Source organism: Solanum lycopersicum, chromosome 1 (assembly GCF_036512215.1).
Source record: "Solanum lycopersicum chromosome 1, SLM_r2.1".
Lineage (NCBI taxonomy): Eukaryota > Viridiplantae > Streptophyta > Magnoliopsida > Solanales > Solanaceae > Solanum > Solanum lycopersicum.
The window spans coordinates 44,526,549-44,547,996 of NC_090800.1; the positions used below are offsets into that span (position 1 = coordinate 44,526,549).

Sequence of the window (21,448 nt, forward strand, 5' to 3'; positions counted from 1 at the left end):
CATGTCCATTATCTGGCTTTCCCTTTAATCATTTCACTTTCAGTGTTTAAACCACTCTAATTATTGTATATACCACACAAGAACTATTCACTTTACTAGGGTAACTAACCTTTCAAAGCCCCTTCAAATTGTTGAACATTTTAAATCTAACCTCACATTTTTTTTCATAAGTATATTACTCACATCTTAATACCGAATCTAACCTTCAAACCATAGAGGACATCAACTACTCACATGAGAAACTACGCATGAGTCATCACATAAGTGAGAGAAAATGGAATGAAGCGATGTGAATCAAAATCAGACAAAGGATGCACGAGAGAGATTCAAAAAGTGAAGATTTTTCTTTAAAGTCACTATAGCCTCTCGAAGATAAGTACAAACGTCTCCATACAGATTCTCGAGACTCTACATAGACTCAACTTGTACACACGTGAGACCTATGAACCTGGGGCTCTGATACCATTTTGTCACGATCCAAAAATGAATGTGATGGCACTCATCTTATCCCACCAAGACAAGTAAGCCTAAAACTCAACTATTACAATAAAAATGCGGAAAATTTACTATCAACTTACATTATACCCCAAAACCTGGCTGTCACGTGTACAAGCCTCTAAAGTATTACAATTGGATCAAAAGAAAATATAAGTCTCATATGATTTTGTTTCTAGAGTAGAACAAAATCATAAGCAAGAGTAAGGAGAGATGCTGAAATGACCAACAACTACCTCAGAAAATCTCCAGGAAGCCTCAAAAAGAAGAGGATATATCATAAAATTCTGGGCTAGTAACCTACAAAAAATTGTAGAAGCAAGGGGTGAGCACCAAACCACACGGTACTCAGCAAGTAAATCCCTAAACACAAGCTAAGGGATGAAATACGGGTACTCCTACAACCCCAACCGAACCTCCACAACTACAACCAGCATAAAAATCAGCCCAACCTAATAGCTCACAGTTTACATAGAACATAGCTCAACAACAACACTTTGACAAATTACATATCTTCAACAATAACACTTTAACAAATTACATCTCCTCAACAACAACACTTCAATAAATTATATATTCTCAACAACAACACTTCAACAAAAGACATATCCACAACAACAAATTCAGTATTCATCAATAAAAAGTTCCACAGAAAGGCATTCACAAGATCAGCAAAATACAATATCAAATTCACTAATGATAAGTATGTGCAATGCAATGGAATGTAATGTCAAGTATAATGATGCATGTCTGACCTAGTGATACACACCCGTTGTCGCTCAGTCTGGGACCCATGGGGGACATATCTATCCATGCATCTGTCGCGGCGCACGACACGACCCTCGATAATTGTAACCATCGTGGCACGTGATACGTCCCTCGAAATATAGTATCCATCGCGGCGCGCAATACGTCCCTCGAAATATAGTATCCATTGCGGCGCGCGATACGTCCCTCGAAATATAGTATCCATCGTGGCGCGCCATACGTCCCTCGAAATATAGTATCCATCGCGGCGCGCTATACATCGCTCAAAATTGTACATCCTCTTAAGTACTCAGTCTTTCTCAACGCACATAACACTTGTCATAACCAATGCCTCATAATAATGCAGATGAAAAGTTCACACAAATAATGAGGAGATGACCATTTTCATAACATTGCACAGTTCACAACCACACAAACATGAAATCACATCAACAATGATTCAACAATCCTTCATCCCTTTCTGAACACATCACACATAAATATTTAATCACATTGCCTTTTTTTTCTTTTTTTTCATCATTAGATTAATCAATGTGGACAAGTCAACCCATCACCAATCTCGTTACTCCCAAACATATACCACAAGACAATACACGCATTTCATAAACTTAACCAAGAGTTTAGAAATCCACTTGTCTCAAATAGTAGAACAATCACTTCGGGGCTTGAGCCTTCCCCTTTCGTTGAACTTTCAACTCAGAGCAATCTATTCAAATGAGTAATCACAATAAGATTATGAAAATAACAACACCTATATGTCTATCTTAGACCCAAAACTTACTCAAATGTATAATAAAGTTCCTAAATCTTGATCCCAGCTAATAACTCCAATCACATATTTTCTAAATTTCAAGTATAGGATAAGTCATAAAATTTCAAAATAATTCCACCCTAATAGCTTTCATATAATCTAATACATAATTATTTTATTACTTATATCAATATATCAAAATTTAAACTATAATGTGATAAAAAAAAGAATTAAAAAAGCTACAACTCCATATACCCACTACACTTAACAACTAACAGAAACTTCAACCCCCAATCATGCTTTACTTCCATTCCATCACTCCTCAATAATTATTAAATAATTGCCTAATAATTAGTATATACCTAAAAATTAACAATCAATTCAATTTTTAACATTATACTTGTCCACTAAGTCCAAACACGTTGCAGCAGTAAGAAATTTCAACTCTAACATTGAGATTTTATTACTTTTCTTTTTGTTTTATTTTTTTTTCAACTCCAATAATATATATATGCAACAAACAGCAAATAATGAAAGCATAGGCAGAGAGATTAAAATTTTAGTTGAATTTCCTTACGTGAAGCAGTTCATCCATCCTTTGTTCGTTTTCAGTCGCAGTCCGCACACAGTTCTTCCTCTTCTTTATTTTATTTTCTAAATTAATTATGTTCTAAAAGTGATAAATTATATTAACTTATTTTAATATGTATAGACCAAATGGCATAGAATTTTAAATAAATTTCAGATTTGGCCCATTATTATCTATTAAATTTATTATTTTATAAATATCCGTCAATTAACTAACAGTAGTCAAATAAATAGTTTAAAATTTTCAAAAAAGCTTTACCAATTGATCAAAAGTAACTCGAGGCAACTATCGAGAAGGATAAAAATACCAATTTTTTACAAAAGGTTACAAAAATGACCTTCCGGGTCATTACATTAGCATCACATAGAGAAAGAACACCGTTCATCAAAGCTTTAACTTGAAGATTACTATACTTAGTTACAAAAATGAAAAGGTAAATTTAAACCAATAACTCTAAAAGTTAACACGAGTTTTTCATGAAAGAAAATCCAACCAATTCAAAATCTGAGGAAATTTCATTCTCTTTTGCCATAAAAGAACAAGACCTTTATTAACTTTCTTGTCATTTAACATATGACAAAGGTCCAAATATACCCATGTACTATATGAAATAGATTAAATATATTTCTAGTTATACTTTCTGGATAAATATACCCTTATGACTAACAGATGACAGGTATTCGGCTGAGATTAAGTGAACTATTCAATTTCAAATAAAGCGAATCCAAACCCGCCCCGCCCCAATAACTTGACTCCGATCTAATATATAAAATTAACCCATCCAATTTTTCTTTCAAAAAAACCCTTATGTGCTATTGAGTTCTTCCTCTCCTGAAAAGTCATTTACATGTATGGATTAGTTAGAAAGTGAAGTGAATTAGGAAACTACAATATATTTAGTATTATACTAACAAGTACTAGTCTAACTAAGAGTGATCTACTAAGACAGCTTCCTGTGAGTAAGCCAGTTCTAAAGAAGAGGGCTAAGGAAAAGCGAAAAATTTATTGGGTTAGACGTAGGGCCAATAAATTTCCGTCAATTGTAGCGATGAGTGCTAAGTACTTTCGATTAATAGTTTGCATTACTGTATGATCTCCCTCTTCTTCATATTCAATTATTCGAGTTATTCTCTCCGATAGGTCCTCAGCTAACCTTCAAATCTTTCGAAACTTTGAGTTCGTGGGAAATTGTGATTTGAATTCAATCAAACTTTACATTCTTCTTCGTACAAATGTTTAGAATCAAGAAGTCTCAATAAAGTTCCTAACTTGTTTACCACAAACTAAATAATATGAGGCGAAGAGGTATTATTGAAATTAAAGAATGGAAATTCTTATGTCCAAATATTGAGTCTTATTGTGAATAGTGAAAACACCGAGTGAAGCCTGCGTCACTAGCCATTCCCATCATTAATGATCACGAATGAATTCATTGTCTTTAAAAAAATACACAAGAAAACTGGGTGGGTTAGTTTTATATATTAGATCGGGTCAAGTTATTGGGGCAGGGCGTGTCCAAATTTGCTTTATTTAAAATTGATTAGGTCACTTAATATGAATCGTCCACTTGTCATCTGTTAGTCATAAGGGTATATTAGCCCGAAAATATAACGAAAAAAATATATTTAGCCTGAAAATATAACTAGAAATATATTTAAACTATTTCATATAGTACAGGAATACATTCGACCATTTGCCGCTTAACATATTTAAAGAGGAATAAAAGTACATTATAACATAACAAAAGACAGTTTTGTGTTGGGTAGTTTTGACAAAGTGAGGTCATATTTTTGACAAGTCTCCCACTCATATTTTAATGAATTGAGTGAGTATTTCTTAAATGGATAAGATATGAGTTTAAACTTATATTAAACCCATAGAAATATAGATATTCATGGATAAACTAGGGGTAAAATATGAGTTACTCATATGAATTAAGCTTTCAACTTTTATTCACTCAAATATTAGGATATCACCAAAAATATTGTAATTTTCCTTCCTCTTTATGTTCTTAAATAAAATTAATTATTCCTCTCTATAATTGAAAATGTAAAGTCTTTGACCCTCCAACAAAATATATATTAAGTGTAAATTTATTTTGTTCATTATAATTACATTTATTGTGTTTGTTCAATTTTATATTGGATTGACATCTTATAGTGCAGAGTTAGCAAATTATGCAGTACTAGTACGTGATTTACTCCTAAAACGCAAATATTCATTTACTTTGAAATTTTAAAAAGAAAAGATTTCCCTTTAATATTATATAAATTAATTTTACATTAAAAAGTCACTACATTTTTTTTGACTTCTATTATTAAATAACAAAACTATATAAAGTATTTTTTATACATTTTTCATCCAAAATAAAATAAAATTATTTTTCCCATATTAAATTAAACTGGAAGTTTAGTATTAACTCATGAAAATATGAATAAACATATATTTTATCCAATGCATTTTTGTCCATATGAAATACGGACAGGTTGATATATTACCCATTTTATGTTGACCCATTTTCAACCGTCCAAATATGACCCAACGCGCCTATTTGTCGCCACTAGAGTTGGGGAAGTCATTGTGATTATTTTAGAGTGCGATCTTCAAAATATTCGTGATATTCAATAACCAAACTTAGCAGCAACCTAGGATTATGTTTAGCCCAAGCCATAGCGGAGAGTTTCTCACACATAGAAGAAGCTTAAATCACACCTAAAAAAGCAAAGAGGAAATTAAATACGAGTGTGCCATTTTATGCTATAATCCTTCACCTAACATAATGGCTTATTCTCTTATTCCCCCCTCCTATTGATGATTGACATTTGACTTTATATTTCCAGTTTATAACAGTGATACCATTTTATTCAACTTGAAACACACAATGACCAGGCAGAAAATTAACATAGGAATAACACTCGTCTGCCCATTATCTGCAGTACATGGCTCCACGCCTTAGACAACCAGTCATCTCTGTGGGGAGTCAATTGTCCGAACATTTGCACCTGTAATTCCTTCGAGGCGATCTTTGCTTATCTCTACAAAGTGACCCACCATGTCATAAAATTGTTTCAGGCCAGAAAGGGGAAGAATTATTGAAGAGCGGTCAGAACCTGCTACCTGCAAGTTACAGTCAAAATATAAATATGATAAACAGATAACCAAAATTAGAATGCTTAAATTATATGAAGGTCATCAAGAAGCCAAACCTCCGATATTCGTAAGAAATGGCCCCGATTGTTATTCCCAAGATCAAAGAAGAACCTCTTCTGGTCAACCCTGATTACTTTGGAGACCCCCACGTCACTAACTTCGTCAGCTGCTGGCAAATCAATGGTCCGTTCAATAGTCAAATCAGCTGTGGGAGCAGATTGAGAAGAGTGACTGGATATAAAACCAGCTCCTACATCATCTGAAAGCCCAAGACGCTCTGAGGTTTCCAAACTCTGCTGCTTTCATGCATTTTCAAACAAGAGAGCAATGCAGCTATTATTTTGAGACACCTTAAAGGACACAAAAAGGCAGAGACTGTAAAATTACCTGATTGGGCGAAATAAATAGCCTTGAGGCTTCGTTAATCTCTGCCAAAATATTCCTAAATGCTGCCCATCCCTCATCCCGGGCACTTCCTGCTGGAACAATAATGGTACTACGGTTCCTGCTAACAGATGCTTCAGAGACCTGCATACATTACTATGTTAACCGATAGGAGTGTAAAATCTAGGGCTGCAAAAGAGTCCCCATTAGAGAGACTCATAAAACCTTGTTTTGTAATCAAACTGCGGCTAATCTTCTTCTAGTCTATATATAGATACACTAAGATGACAGTTGATAACGTCATGGCTAGTCAAAGAATCAATTGATCTGATATTTCTTATCTTCTTGATTCCGTTTGTCTTATGATTTCTTAACTGTCCATTTTTTTAGCATTTTAAAAGAATTTGTAATCGTAGGTATCTCAGTAGCTTTTAAGAAACCATACAATACTCCTAAGTGGGTTTGGTTTCAAGGTGGGTCTTAAAGATGTACCAGAAATTGGAGTTAGTTCCAGAAAGGTTTCACCATTTTCATTTAGAGAAAGTTAACTGGTATTATAAACAGAAAGAAATACACCAATAGTGTACTTCTGTAGTAATTACATAAAAAAGTGAAGAGAGAGCCCATTTGGAAAAAAAAAAGAGATCCATCACCTTTCTGCCTCAGAAGCTATCAAAAATTAGGGTAAAATGTCCCCCAGATCCTTAGGTACAGTATGGATACACCAAAAGTAAAAGGTCCCTAAACAGTTCATTTTTAGGCTTTGAAGGGAATGCTCTTGTTCCCAAAAAATCTCTGATTTTTCTCCCTCCATATTGTCCACCAGATGCAGACATGAACAATCTTTTCACATTTCCTTGTGTTCCGACTGACTTCCATCTCTTTTCCAACATGTTAGAAATTCTGCGCTATTCCTTGGCATCATCCATTCAATACCCCTCAGGCTAATGAATCACAGTCATAGTTTCTTAGTCACTTTACAATCCAAGAAAAAATAGTTTATAATTTGTCCAAGCAACTGGAGCATAATTCTCTTCTGCTTTTCATCAAGTTGTCCTTAGTCAAAACTGTTTGTCTTGCAAATAGCCAAGTGAAGCAGGTCACCCTTTTGTGGTTTCTTCTCTTTCCAGATCATCTTCCTAGGCCATAATTCCTTGCTTTGAGTTGAGGTATCCTATAACTTGTAGGCTGATTTCACCTTGAACTTGCCATCTTTGTCCATCTTCCTCACAGGTAAGGCTCCTGACTTGATCCAGGGTATCGTAGCATTGAGTCATTCTCTCCACTTACCAATCATGATTGAGCACCTTTTGAAGGTCAGATTCCAGCCTTGTGCATTTCTGACTTCAAAAATTGAAGCCAGTTTATGTTGATAAGGTTACAGATGTATAGGAACTGTTGCTCAGAGGTGTTTGTCTCACCCATACCAAGATCTTTCTACCATTTCCCACATTGATAACAAAGTAACCCCATATTTTTGGCCACTAAAGTCTAATAGTTCTCAATAGACCCACCCAATAAGGAATTTTAACTTCCTTAGTGGTCCATGGTCCTTTCCTTTCATATCTTGCAATGATGATTTCCTTCCATAATCCCTGATAATCTGTTTCCAGTCTCCATAGCCCTTAACAGAAGGCTTTAGTTTTGTGGTTTCAAATTCATAATTCCCTAACCCCCCCCCCCCACCCCCCCTCATACTTCTTCTTACCTTCAGCATTACCTTGCCATAGGAACGAACTTCCTTCCAATATCATCCAACTTCTTAATGATCTACCTGGGGATGGGAAAGAGGGACATCATATAGGTTGGCATGGCCTCAAGAACACCTAAGGATGAGTATTGACTTCATGAATTAACCAACTTCTTCTCACATTTTTCCTCCACAGTTCCAGATTTTCATGGACTTACTCGTAGCTACCAAAGGGAATCTTTAACATCTTTGTTATGGTCCCCTAATATAGATGTAGTTATGGGGCTCTGCAATTTGAAATCAAATATTTTCTTCCTACAACCTATGGTGTTGGTTCGTTTAGAGAGAACCTGCAAACTCTAGAGTTTGAAGTACTCAATAACTATATAATTTTTTGTTTATAAAGCTTTCCATAGAATTCAATTAACTTAATTACAACAATGAAATAATTTCCTACTACAACTGAAATGAGAAATTGGAGGAATAACTTCCTTACTGCTAATAATTGCTACAAAGGAAACAACTGCGACAAGAAAATATGAGAAAATTATTAATAATTGTTGATTTAATCAACTTTCTGATTAGAATTTCATGCATAAAACTGTTGGTAGACTAAGAGAGATCTTTGTGGCCACGAAATTATGGAAAATCTAACTTTGTATATTTAGGAATTCATGGAGTTCCCCTGAAACTGCAACCACTACTTTACCTTTCCAACCTCGATTGTGACTGTCATTTTCAATTACCTTAACATCTGCCTTTGAATTTGATAAATCCTTCGTTATTGCATCCAAGTGACTATTTATGGCTTCATGCCTTGCTCAATTGGTTAAAAGTTCTTTTTGGAACAAAGTCAACTATCGTGCTAGTTGTTGCTGGATAAGATATCTCCCATAAATCCAGTCTCAGATACTAAGTTGTTATGGTCCTTCATATGGATCTACTTATCAGGCAATGCAATGAAATCAAATGTTTTCTTTCTACGACTTATGGTGCTGGCTCTTTAAGGGAGCCTACAATCTCTTGAGTTTGAAGTACACAAAAACTTAAAAATATTTTGCTTATCTTTCCATTAATTCAAATAGCTTAATACAACATTGGTGATTAACCATCCACCTAATAACAACAAAATAACTTCTTACTACTACTAATGAGAAATAACATAATTAATAGCTGTTGATTAAATAAACTTTCTGATTAAATTTTCTATGCATAAAATTATTGGTAGACTAAAAGGGTGCTAACAATATCACTTAAATCTCCCATAGCAAGAATGAAGAGAAAAGGAGATACGATCTGCTCATCTCAATCATTTTTCTCAGAGGAAAAGAAGCCAGATGGTGAACCATTGATCTAAACAGATAACTTCACTGTGGACATACAAAACCTCATCCAATTTATCTAGGTGCCGAGCCCCATACTCCGTAAGTTTTCTCTATCTCAAGCTTGCATAGAATTCCTGGGACTTTGGACCTGTATCTCACATACACACTTTTTATTACCAACTAGAATAGCATCCATAATTTGTCTGCCCTTTACGAAGGCTATTTGTTGATCATCCACTAGCATCTGCGGGACTTGGTTGAGTCTCTCTGTTAGGATCTTTGATATGATTTTGAAGAAGATCCTTATTAAGCTGACATAAAGGTTCTAGATATTCTGTTTTCCTTTCCTCTCTTTTTTGGATAGATAAAGTTCCATTGAAAATTTAGGAGTCTGACAATTAATTTCTTTCCTAATGTTTAAATGGTATATTAAAGTATTAGAGTTCTTAACATTTCTTTAATTTCAGAAATTACTCACTATTCATAAAGCCAAATGTAAGACATATGATTATGTCATATGCTGTTTCAATAATGAAAGTCAAACCCGTAACAAAATTCCGTAGGAAATTAGAAGGAAGAAAATCAAGCAAGAGGATATATTTGAATCACCAGAATCCTTAGAGCAAGGTTATGGCCGGAGATAGACTCATTCATACAAACAGATAAGATAGAGAAAGGCTCATGCATTTGTGAGGAATATTATCTTGCCAAAGGAAGAAATAGTTGGTAACTAAATATACAGAGCTCCTGGTCGGAAGGGCTCAGAGAAGGATTACAAGATTTTTGTGTGATGAATAAACATCGAAGGAAAGTGGCAGAAAAGGGCATGGGGGCAAGGTTCTCCATGCAGCTTTAGATGAGTTAGGGGAGAATACAAAGGTTAAGGTCAAGATGATGGTTACCCCAAGGTCACAGAAGTCAAAACAAGCCACAATGAAGTTGCAGGTTAAAAAAGAATGCAGCTATGTGAAAAACAAGTCGTTTAGAAGTTTTCTTTAAACAACCAGCTTCTAAAAAAAAAAAACAAGTGGTTCAGATCAGAAAAATCTTTGACTAGTGATTATCATAGTAAATTCAGAGATTGTAGACGCCGCATAATATTACCATCAACAATCTTAGCGAGCAGATAACACAAAAAAACACCATTAAACTAAGGATGTAATCAACGTTAAAAAATCTAGCCAGCTTGTTTGCATTTTGCAGGGAATATTATAGGCAGTCAACTGATTCTTCTATATTGATTACATTCAAGTGCACACAAGAGGCTATCTTTGTGCCTCAATTTTACTACCATGACAAAGTCACAGAGACACAATTTATAGGTATGAACAACCAGTTCTACAAGTTCCTCAATCCTGGCATCAAAAGCAATAAATGATTCTCAAGAGGGTTTCCCCTTATACCCTGTATAGTTATGCCAGAAATGCGCTCCACTATACAGATCACCCACCCCAATGGAATTTCACATTCACATCAAGCCATAGCTCATGTCATAATTGTTAAAATAAAAACGTATATATTGTCTCACATGGAAAAGGATTGTGTACCATGTCGAATATAATTGTGATTAGGCTAAGTGTAATAATGTAAATAAATCTCAATCAGTGTTATCAAAGACCCGCTTAAGCGCTGAAGCAAGGCTCAAAACGTGTTGAGCGTTTCACCTCGCTTAATGAGTACTTTAGTGTTATCGTCAAGGTTCTAAGGCATCCTTTTGCCCAATGAACCTCTTCTAAAGAGACAACACTAAACAATTGATATTTCACTTCAGCGTAATTATTTTCAATTTCTTTATTCAAATAATTGTCATGCATGCTTTATTAATCTTGGACTAACATATATATTGTATTTTTTTCTCCGCCTTTTTTCATCAAATCCCACGTTCTATTTGCACTTTGCACTTAAATCCCAACTGAGCTTAGAGTTTTTTTGTGCTTTTTACTTTTGATGACACTAATCTCAATAATACGTCTTTCCAGGTCTTCACGTCTCACATGTTACTAGAACCACAGTGAAAAACATTCGGGGCAGAAAAGAAGGTCGGCGTGTGTCTTTCCGGTGACCCCTCAGAAGTGATTTGTGTTGTTCCACTTCCCATTAGTGGTGGGCAAAAAGCAAAACCACCACAGGGTCCCCTGCCATTCGCCAACCAAACCCTAGCAAGCCACTCCATCAGATCAATGGATATAGGGACGCTGGGCGAGATCACCTCCTGATAAACGCTAGATGTTTGGATATTGGGTTTTAGTAAGAGGTAATTTGGCGTCGTGGAAGAGTATGATACATAAAAGTTATCAATATAGCATAGAAGAAGAATATCGAGCAATGGTTGTAGCAACTTGCGAGCTAGTTGGATCAAATAGCCGCTCACACAATTGAAATTTGAAGAAATCAATGAGATGGGTGTGATAATTAAGCAATCCTTTGTATCGAGTCAAATCTCGTAATGAGAGGACTTAGCACATTCAGACTGACTATTATTTTTACAGAGAGTAAATACTCGCTGGAGAGATAGTTATGTAACTTATGGAGACAGATCAGTTTGCAAATATTTTTAACAAGTTCCTCGCTCGTCCTCAAATTTAGTTACTTCAGTAACATGTTTGGTTAATACGTCTTAGTTACTCTGCAACAAGCTCCCTAAAATATCACTTATATGCACCAACTTGAGGGGAGTGCTAGCATTGAGAAGAAGATTAACAGATTAAGGAGGTCCTTTTAATGGCAAGGAAATAAAGAGAAAAGAGGTTATAATCTAGTCAAGTGGGATTCACTGACACTGATAAATAAAGGGGGCATGGGCATTAAAAATCTAAGCATACAAAATGCATGCTTACTTCAAAAGTGGCTTTGGAGGTTTTGCACAAATAATATAGCTTTGTGAAGAAGGTTTATTGAAGATAATATGGTTTGCAAAGCCAGTGGGCCACTGAGGAGGTATTTATCGGTCTATTTCTTCATTGCAGAGCAACTACAAATCTCTGGAGTATGTACCTTTGTATCGTTGGAGAATGTTGAGTAATGCCTAAGTCTACAATGGAATTACTCAATAAGTGGGAAGGTATTAGCAGAAGAGGAGCCAGTGAAGACTGCTGGAGATCCATCGTAGCTTGTGTCTTGTGGACATTGGGGAAGGATACAAAATCAAGATGTTATGAAGGCAAAGGGACCAAGGACTAGAATATTAGAGATCAATGGCTTAGTTTGATTTATTTTTGGTATAATAGTATAAATAGGATATGGTAGCGATATAGTAGACATAGTTGACTCATAGGTAACCTGTAAAGTTTTTTTGTTGAGTAGTCTCAGTGAGGTTAGTGCACACACTGTCCGTGGGTTGTAAATCATCATCATCCTTAGTTGATGAGTTTTTTGTGAATACAAAGTTACCTTAACTCAAAAAAAAACAATATTAATGAATAGTCTCACATGGAAAAGAATGATTTTGTACTGTGCAAAATATAACTATAATAGGGCCCAGAGTAATAATGTAGATATGAATGTCAATAACACTTTTTCCCGTTTCTTTTACTTCTCAGAATAACAAAGTACTCAAAGCTTCCAAGTGTACATAAAGTGTAACCTTGTTTTAAATGTTTCCCAACAGATATGAGTGCTAGTAGTTGAGAAAGAGAAAAAGATATACAACATCCATCACAGGAGTATCCTGATCAAGATATTGCATAACAGAAAAATGGATCTTCAGCAAAAAGTTACATTATTCAGGTTTGGATGACACAGATAGTAGCTACATTCCTTAATTAATTTTAGAGACTGGAGGTTTAATGTAATTTAGTTGGCAAAGTAGAAGAGCAGACTCATAAATAAGAAGATGGAACTAGGCAAAATAAAATTACTTCCCTAGACAATACTTGTGATTACTTTCCTGGCAACCAGAAAAAGCTTTCCTAAACTCTTTGACTTTGTTTCTCATCTCCCTCATACTCCACTTGTATAGGTGCAGAGCTTCCACAGACATGGACACAAAAACATGACACTGATTTTCCAAAACAATGTCGCACACAAAACAAGCAGCATAGATAGGAGTCAATTATAACTAATTTGTTTCAAAAAATCAATACGTTACGGAAATTGACAAGAGTCAATTGATGTGAAGAACTACAAATTTTAAGATTACATCTTACAGTCTTTAAAGTTTTCTTTACAATTATAGAACATTCTTAGTGTTCCTCTATTATTATATGCGGCCCTTAACTAATAAAAAAAGACATAAGCCTGGTAAAAAGAGCTTCAATCTTGTTTCTATGTTAGCCAAGCTTGTCCATTATGTATGTTGATTGATTTGCATAAAAAAAAAATGTTTCACTCATATGCAGGTAGAGAGAGTGTTATGCTCCCCTATTATGGATCTAGTTATGGGGCGATGCAAGATAAAATCTGAAGTTTTCTTCCTACGACCAATGGTGTTTGTTCGTTAAGAGAGAACTTGCGATCTCTTGAGTTAAAGTACTCAAAAACTGAAATTACTTTCTGCTTCTATTTCTTGAGACAAACTTATAGTGTCAATACAACACTTATAAGATAACTATCCTTAGAAACTAGGACAGGACTTCCTAACATTACTGGAATGAAAAACTGCATTATTACAGGAAAATAACTACTACTAAAAATAAGTAACTACTGTGTAACTATTGGATGACTAAGGGATGATAACATTACTCTCCTCCTTCAAATTGCGCTTTTCCTCAAGTGCTTCAGTATGAAATAATTTCTTGCATTGATGACCTAGGGTGAGTTGTTAGGATCGAATCCACACACACACACTTGATGAACAAATAACACAAGAACTTTAGAGAGAAAAAGATGAGAGATCTAGAGAGAGAAACCAATATTTCATGGTAACACCCCGTGAGTAAACTTCCACGGCGGTGGGGTATATATATATTAATAAATCAGAGTATTTTTTGTTACAGAGAATAAATGGAGAATAAATAGTACACCTATATATATTAATCAGGCTCCAAAACCTAACAATTCTCCCACTTGGAGACTGATTCAGTCATCCAAAAAATACATTCTCAAAGAAAATCTCTTCATCATCAACATCTTTACCGCACCGCAACATCTGTAGCAACAACTACAGAAGACCAACTGAGGTTTGGCATAACCCCAGTTTCCCAACATCAACTCATTTTGTCAACATGTCTGTCGGGTTCTTTGCACCCTCTATCTTCTCCAACCACATATCACCACCCTCCACTGCCCTGCGAGTGAAATGGTATCGCCTTCTAATGAGTTTTGTACTCGAATGATAGACTGGATTTTTCACCAACTGTATGGCACTCTGCCTATCTGAGTAAAGAATCTTCTCGCTCTGCTTCTTGCCTAATTCCTCCAGATAATCTGCCAGCCATATCATCTTTTTCCCAGCTTCAGCTATTGCCACATACTCAACTTCAGTAGATGAAGAGAAACACACTTCTGAAGCCTGGACATCCAACTCACTATTGTTCCACCTATAATGTAAATGTACCCGGATGTAATCTTGCTCGAATCAACATCCCTACCAAGATCAGCATCCACAAAACCCTGTAGAGTCACCTTGCTTTTGCCAAAAACAAAGTGAAGTACTGGATGTACCTCTCAAATATCTCAGAAGCCACTTCACAGCTTCCCAATGTTCTTTCCCAGGGTTCGTTATGTACCTTCTAACAACTCCCACTGCATGTGCTATATCAGGTCTAGTGCAGACCATAGCATACATCAAACTACCAACTGTTGAAGCATATGGAACAAGTGTCATATGATCACGCTCCTCGGTAGTCTTGGGTGACTGTTCCTTTGACAATTTAAAGTGATTTGCCAATGGAGTAGTCCTCGGTTTAGCATCATTAACCCTGAATCTGCTCAGCACCTTCTCAATGTACAACTCCTGAGATAGATTTAAAGTGCCAGCAGATCTATTCCGAAAAATCTTCATCCCAAAAATTCGTTTTGCTGGACCCTAATCTTTCATCTCAAACACTGCAGACAACCTTGTCTTCAGATTGATAATCTCTCTCATACTAGATCCTGCAATCAACATATCATCCACATACAAGAGTAGAAAAACATATGAATCAGTGTATTTCTTGAAGTAACAACAAGTATCTTTTTCAGCTTTGCAGAATGCACTTTTGATCATTAAGGAGTCAAACTTCTTGTACCACTGCCTTGGTGCTTGCTTTAGTCCATACAAGCTCCTGGTGAGCTTGCACACCATGTGTTCCTTGCCTGGAACCACAAATTCTTCCGGTTGTTGTATATAGATCTCTTTGTCCAGATCTCCATGTAAAAATGTTGTTTTTACATCTATTTGCTCTAGATGCAAATTCTCCGATGCAACAATGCTCAACAGAATTCGAATAGAGGTTAACTTCACAACAGGAGAAAATATTTCAGCATAATCAATACCTTTCCTTTGTGAATATCCTTTAACCACTAAACGAGCCATGAACCTTCTTTTGTCATCTGGTTCAGTCTTGATTCTGAACACCCACTTGTTCAGCAAAACTCTCTTCCCTGCAGGTAACTCAGTCAACACCCATGTGTCGTTCTTCTCAAGTGACCTCATCCCATCATCCATGGCTTGCTCCCACTTGATCAAATCCTCCACTTGTAGGGCCTTATCAAAAGACTCTGGTTCCCCCTCATCAGTCAGCAATAGATAGTGTAATGAAAGTGAATACCTATCTGGTGCCTTGATGGATCTGGATGATCTCCTTAACACCTGCTCAGGTCTAACTTGCTCCACTTCAGATTCTTAAGTAGGAGTTGGTTGAGTATCTGCTTCGACATCTCTGGGGTTACTCTTCTCCAACTCAACCTCAACTCCCACTAGCTTTGTAATCTCTAGAACCTTCTGCTCTCTGTCCTTGTACAGGACAGACTCATCAAATGTCACGTCACAATGTCTCAGGATCTTTCTGTTCTTGTCATCCCAAAACCTGTAACCAAGCAAATCAGAACCATATCCTATGAAGTAACACTTCACAGCCTTGGCATCAAGCTTGTCTCTCTTTTCTGGATCAACATGAACATAAGCAATGCAGCCAAAAGTCCTAAAGTGTGAGTACTTGAGTTCTTTTCCTGTTCACACCTCCTCTGGAATCTTGAACCCTAAAGGAACTGATGGTCCCCTGTTGATCAAGTATGCAGTTGTGCTCACAGCATCCACCCAAAGTGTTTTGGGCAGCCCACAGTGTATCCTCATACTCCTTGCATGCTCATTCAATGTTGTATTCATCCTCTCAGCAATTCCATTCTGCCTTACCTTACCAGGAACTGTTCTCATCAATCTGATTCCTCAGCTGCACAGAATGCCTTGAACTCTGATTTGTCATACTCTTCTCCATTGTCAGACCGTAGGCATTTGACTTTCAAACCGATCTAATTCTCAACTTCAGCTTTCCACTTTTTGAAAGTTGCAAACACATCTGACTTATGCTTCAAGAAGTAAACCCATACCTTCCTGCTGAAATCATCAATGAAGGTAACATAGAATCTGGATCCTCTAAGTGATGATACTGGAGATGGTCCCCAAACATCTGTATGGAACATTTCCAACCGCACTTTCTTTGGCTCTCTAGGAGTCTTTGAGAAGTTTATTCTTTTCTGTTTGCCCATAACACAACTCTCGCAAAGACCTATAACAACAGACTTCAGACCCTCTAATGCTCCTTTTGTAACCAGCATCTTCATTCCTTTAGCACTCATGTGTCCAAATCGGTTGTGCCACAAACATGAACCGGAAGCACCTTCAGCAACAGCGGCATGTTAATACACCCTACAATGGTGTACAAGGTTCCAGATTTGGTACAATGAGCTACTACCATAGCACCTTTCACAATCTTCCACGAACCTTTTCCAAACTCTGCTGCATATTCTGTGCTATCCAACTGACCAACAGAGATCAGATTTTTCTTGATCCCAGGAATATATCTGACATCCTCCAATGTCCACTGGTTTACCGAGGTGGTCTTTATGCAAACATCCCCCTTTCCTTCAATCTCTAAGGTTTTATTGTCAGCAAGATATACCTTTCCAAAATTTTCAGATTTGAAATTTTGGAACAACTCCTTGCTTGGAGACGAATGGAAAGATGCACCAGAATCCAAAATTCATGATTCAACCGGGTTGTTCACACTAAGGATTAGAGCATCCCCAATGTCCTCTGCTGAATTTACAGAATCACTGTCATCTCCAAATTTCTAATTCTGTTTCTTCTTTGGCTTTGTACAACTCGTCTGAAAGTGCCCTTTTTTTCCACAGTTCCAACAAGTCACGTTTTTGATCTGTTCGGGGATTTTCCTCGATTCTTTGATTTTGATCGATCATGTTGATTTTGGCATTTTGTCTTACTTCTCCCCCTTCGGTCAACGCTGAGAGCACTGCCCGATGAATCTCCCACTTCTCGTTTGCGAATACTTTCGTTAAGAACAACATCACGGATTTCATCAAACTTCGGTTTCTCAGATACACGGGAACTGCTAATCGCAGCAACAACAGTATCCCAAGACTCGGGCAGAGATGACATTAAAATCAACGCCTTAATTTCATCTTCGAAATTAATATCCACAGAATTGAGTTGACTCACAATCATATTGAACTCGTTTATATGATCAGAAACGGATCCATTCTCAGACATCTGTAAATTGAACAATCTACGCATCAAATATACCTTGTTCATCGCTGATGGTTTTTCATACATGTTTGATAGTGCCTTCAACAAACCGAACGTAGTCTTCTCTTTCACGATGTTGAACGCCACGTTTCTTGACAAAGTCAACCGGATCAACCGTAGAGCCTGGCGATCCTTGAGTTTCCACTTCTCCTCCATCATGGATTCCGGCTTCACCCCGGTCAACAGTTTGTGAAGATATTTCTGGTACAGATAATCTTCGATCTGCATCTTCCAGAAACTAAAATCGGATCCATCAAACTTCTCGATTCCAAGCTTCGAACTATCCATCTTCAGTGATCGTGTTGAATCTCCTTAGCTCTGATACCAGTTGTTAGGATCGAATCCACACACACACACACTTGATGAATAAATAACACAAGAACTTTAGAGAGAAAGAGATGAGAGATCTAGAGAGATAAAGAGAGAAACCAATATTTTGTGGTAATACCTATGAGTAAACTTCCACGGCGATGGGGTACATATATATTAATAAATCAGAGTATTTTTTGTTACAGAAAATAAATGGAGAATAAATAGTACACTTATATATATTAATCAGGCTCCACAACCTAATAGGGTGAATGTTTCAACACAATTGAAACAAAGTCCCTTAAGTCGCCTTTCCTCCATTTTAGATTTGGTCAGTTTCTTCACAAATTTGGCATGTTATTAAGGTGAGAAATTTGTTGTGTTTGATTAGCAAGCATCTACCGATTGCGAACAGATGGGTTGTTCTCTACGTTCATAAATTATGGAAAAACTCATCGCCATAACCAAATCTGGAGGAATATGCAACTCAACCTCAATTGCTATATAATCAGTAAAACCAGTGATATAAAGTTCAATTTTTTTGCAACCGAGTGAGTGTACCAGCCCACGAAATTAACTGCTCAAAATTTTCTTGGTAATTTGCCACACACCCGATCAAGCATATCTTAGCAATTCTCTGAATTTCTAAGTTCTGATTGATGGCCTAAAGTGCAATTACATTGACGTTTGAATTCATCCGAAGATGGTTGAGGCATATATGTCTCTAGTTGAAGAAACAAAGTTAACCATTGCCTTTTAAAAAGAATGAAGAAAACCCAACCTTTTTCTTCAAGAGTTTGTTGGTGTCGAAAGAAGTGTTAACATTTGTTCAACCATCCCAGAGGGTCCTCTTGGCTATTAATCGTGGGAAATACAACTTTGTATGTCGAGGAATGATAAAAATTGGCTTCTACTTCTGATCCTAACCCTCCCGCCACTTTATTTTCCCTTTAACCGCGATTTTGACCTGCAGTTTCATTTGAATCAAAATAGACCTTAGAATTCTCTAAATCCTTTGCGAGTGCATCCAAACGAGCATTTAGTATTTCATGTCTGGCCAAATTGGTTAAACGTTCTTCTTGGAACAAGTACACCAATTGTGCTAGTTGATGTTGAATTTGGTCGCTCATAACTCCCACCGTTAGTCCCTTGTTATGCATCTAGTTATGAGACACTACAAGATAAAAGCTGAAATTTTCTTCCTACAACCTATGGTGTTGGTTCATCCAGAGAGCCCCTGCAATCTATTGAGTCAAAGTACTCAAAAGCTGAAATTACTTTTCCACTTATATTTCTTGAGATAGATAGTTCAAATACAACACTTGGGGCTCATTTGGTGTGAGGGATAAGCATAATAGTTCTAGGATAAGAAAATAGTCCTGGGATAAAATTTAGATGTGTTGTTTGAGATAACTTATCCCACCATTTATAGCATAGTGATCGGATAAGTTATCCCATATACATGGTGAGATAAGTTGTCCCATGATAACTAATTCCAGGATAGTTAGGATAACTAGTTCCCAACCAAATGACCCCTTACAGGATAACTACCCCTAGAAACTATGACATAATTCCTAACATTACTAGAATGAAAAACTACACTATTACAGGAAAATAACTACTACTAAAAAAAATAACTACTACTGTAACTATTGGATGACTAAGGAGTGATAACAAAGAGAGAAAGAAGTTCATACTACCTAATACACTGACCATTCAGGTCATAGAACATGAACAGAAATTCAATTTACTACCCAACCCTGAGAAAGGCATATGCTTTATCATATTAGATCATGGACATATTGTACAAGAGATTAATTGAAATCCAAATTATAGCAATTTCCTTCAAGGTTGGTGTAAAGGAAATACAAATAATAGAGACTCCATCAAGATTGGTGTAAAAGGAATAGAGTAACAAATGTTGAATACCACAGTTGCAATCCAGATAGCTTATACGGAAACCAATTATCAGAATTACCAAGCCCAAGCCATGGTTATTTGATACTTGACAGGACCTTTGAATTTCTTTACACAAAAATCTATGGATGAACTCAAATTAGTATATTGATCACCCATAAAACAATGCACAAAGCAATGCATTATTTTCCACATCACACACTCTCATATGCAAACTACCCCATTTAACATGTGTACCAATAATCATAATTCTCAATAATGATCACGAATCAAGACTAGACTAAACAGCCATATCAATGGAAATGTGTAAGAAAACTAAGGGTGCAAACATACTTTATATTAGCATCAAAACAGAGCAAAAGCAAAGAGTCAAGGTCAAGTTGAATAACCTTCAGAAAGCGCCCTCGCCTATTCTCTCCTACATCAAAGTAAAACACCTGCCGTGCAGAAAAAAAAAACCAAGAAAACAACCTTTAACAGAAGTTAATCATAAAAAGTTTTAAAAAACAGTGGAGAAGATAAATAGGAGCTGAAGCGACATATGTATATAATAATCTGCCTTGGTATCAAGTTGGAGTTCTTTGCTAAAGACATCCTGGTCATCTGAATTGACATAGTAATTGAAGAGATCGAGGAACCATGAGATGCCGTTGAATGGTACTATTATAGTAGACCTTGTTGCCGACGTTTTCTCCGAGATTTTCAGGTATCGTCCACGTGGATTCTCCTTCAGGTCGAAATAGAAAAGCTTGTGTTCTACCTGTAACGTCTTGCACAATAACTCTACGTCGTTTCCACCACCACCGCCACCACTCGAATTTCCCTCCATCAATATCACTCACACTTCAACTTAAAAATTGAACAAAAGAAAATAATCAGTGAGAAATGAATGATATAGCTGGCATTATGGAAAAGAATTGGGGATTCGATTGCAAATGTGTGAATTAGGGTTCTATGAAGAAGAGGAATTTCAGTTGGAAATAATCGTTGACCAGTTCCGCTTGCTAATCGAAAATGGCCTGCGTCACTTGTCTTTACTTTATAATTTATAAAATGTACATCTTATCATCTTCGGTTTGATAGAGACCGTTGGATGGGCAGCTGAACTAATAACCGAAAACATATCCGGTAAACGTGTTTTCTGTTTTTACTCAAAGTTTTCTGTACAGGAGTCCCCAGGGTGTACAGAAAAAATTGACAAATACTGTTTATTCATATAAATTGTTATTATTTAATAAATATTTTTGATAAATATCATAAATTTTTAGCTACTAATTTTTTATAATATTTGTGTCAAATCTCATTATTTGGATTCTTTTAAAAAGTGAAATTTTACATAAATTTTTTATCTTTTACAAAAATACCCTCTAAATTTTGATAGTTTTCA

At 36.2% G+C, this 21,448-nt stretch overlaps 1 protein-coding gene across 2 annotated transcripts; it reads right to left on the reverse strand.

The window, feature by feature from the left end:
- Positions 1-5,205: 5,205 nt before the first annotated feature.
- LOC101266257 (transcription factor Pur-alpha 1) lies at positions 5,206-21,182 on the reverse strand. Of its 2 annotated transcripts, none has more exons than XM_004228920.5 (5): positions 20,621-21,182; positions 20,451-20,498; positions 6,141-6,281; positions 5,810-6,049; positions 5,206-5,720 (listed from the first exon to the last, which is right to left on the reverse strand). In XM_004228920.5, exons 1-5 carry the CDS (start codon positions 20,888-20,890, stop codon positions 5,568-5,570), a joined length of 852 nt encoding a protein of 283 aa, XP_004228968.1. In that variant the 5' UTR covers positions 20,891-21,182; the 3' UTR covers positions 5,206-5,567. The 2 variants fall into 2 exon arrangements, with proteins under 2 accessions (XP_004228968.1, XP_010318411.1); XM_010320109.4 differs by having other exon boundaries at positions 5,810-6,046; positions 20,621-21,142.
- Positions 21,183-21,448: the final 266 nt, after the last annotated feature.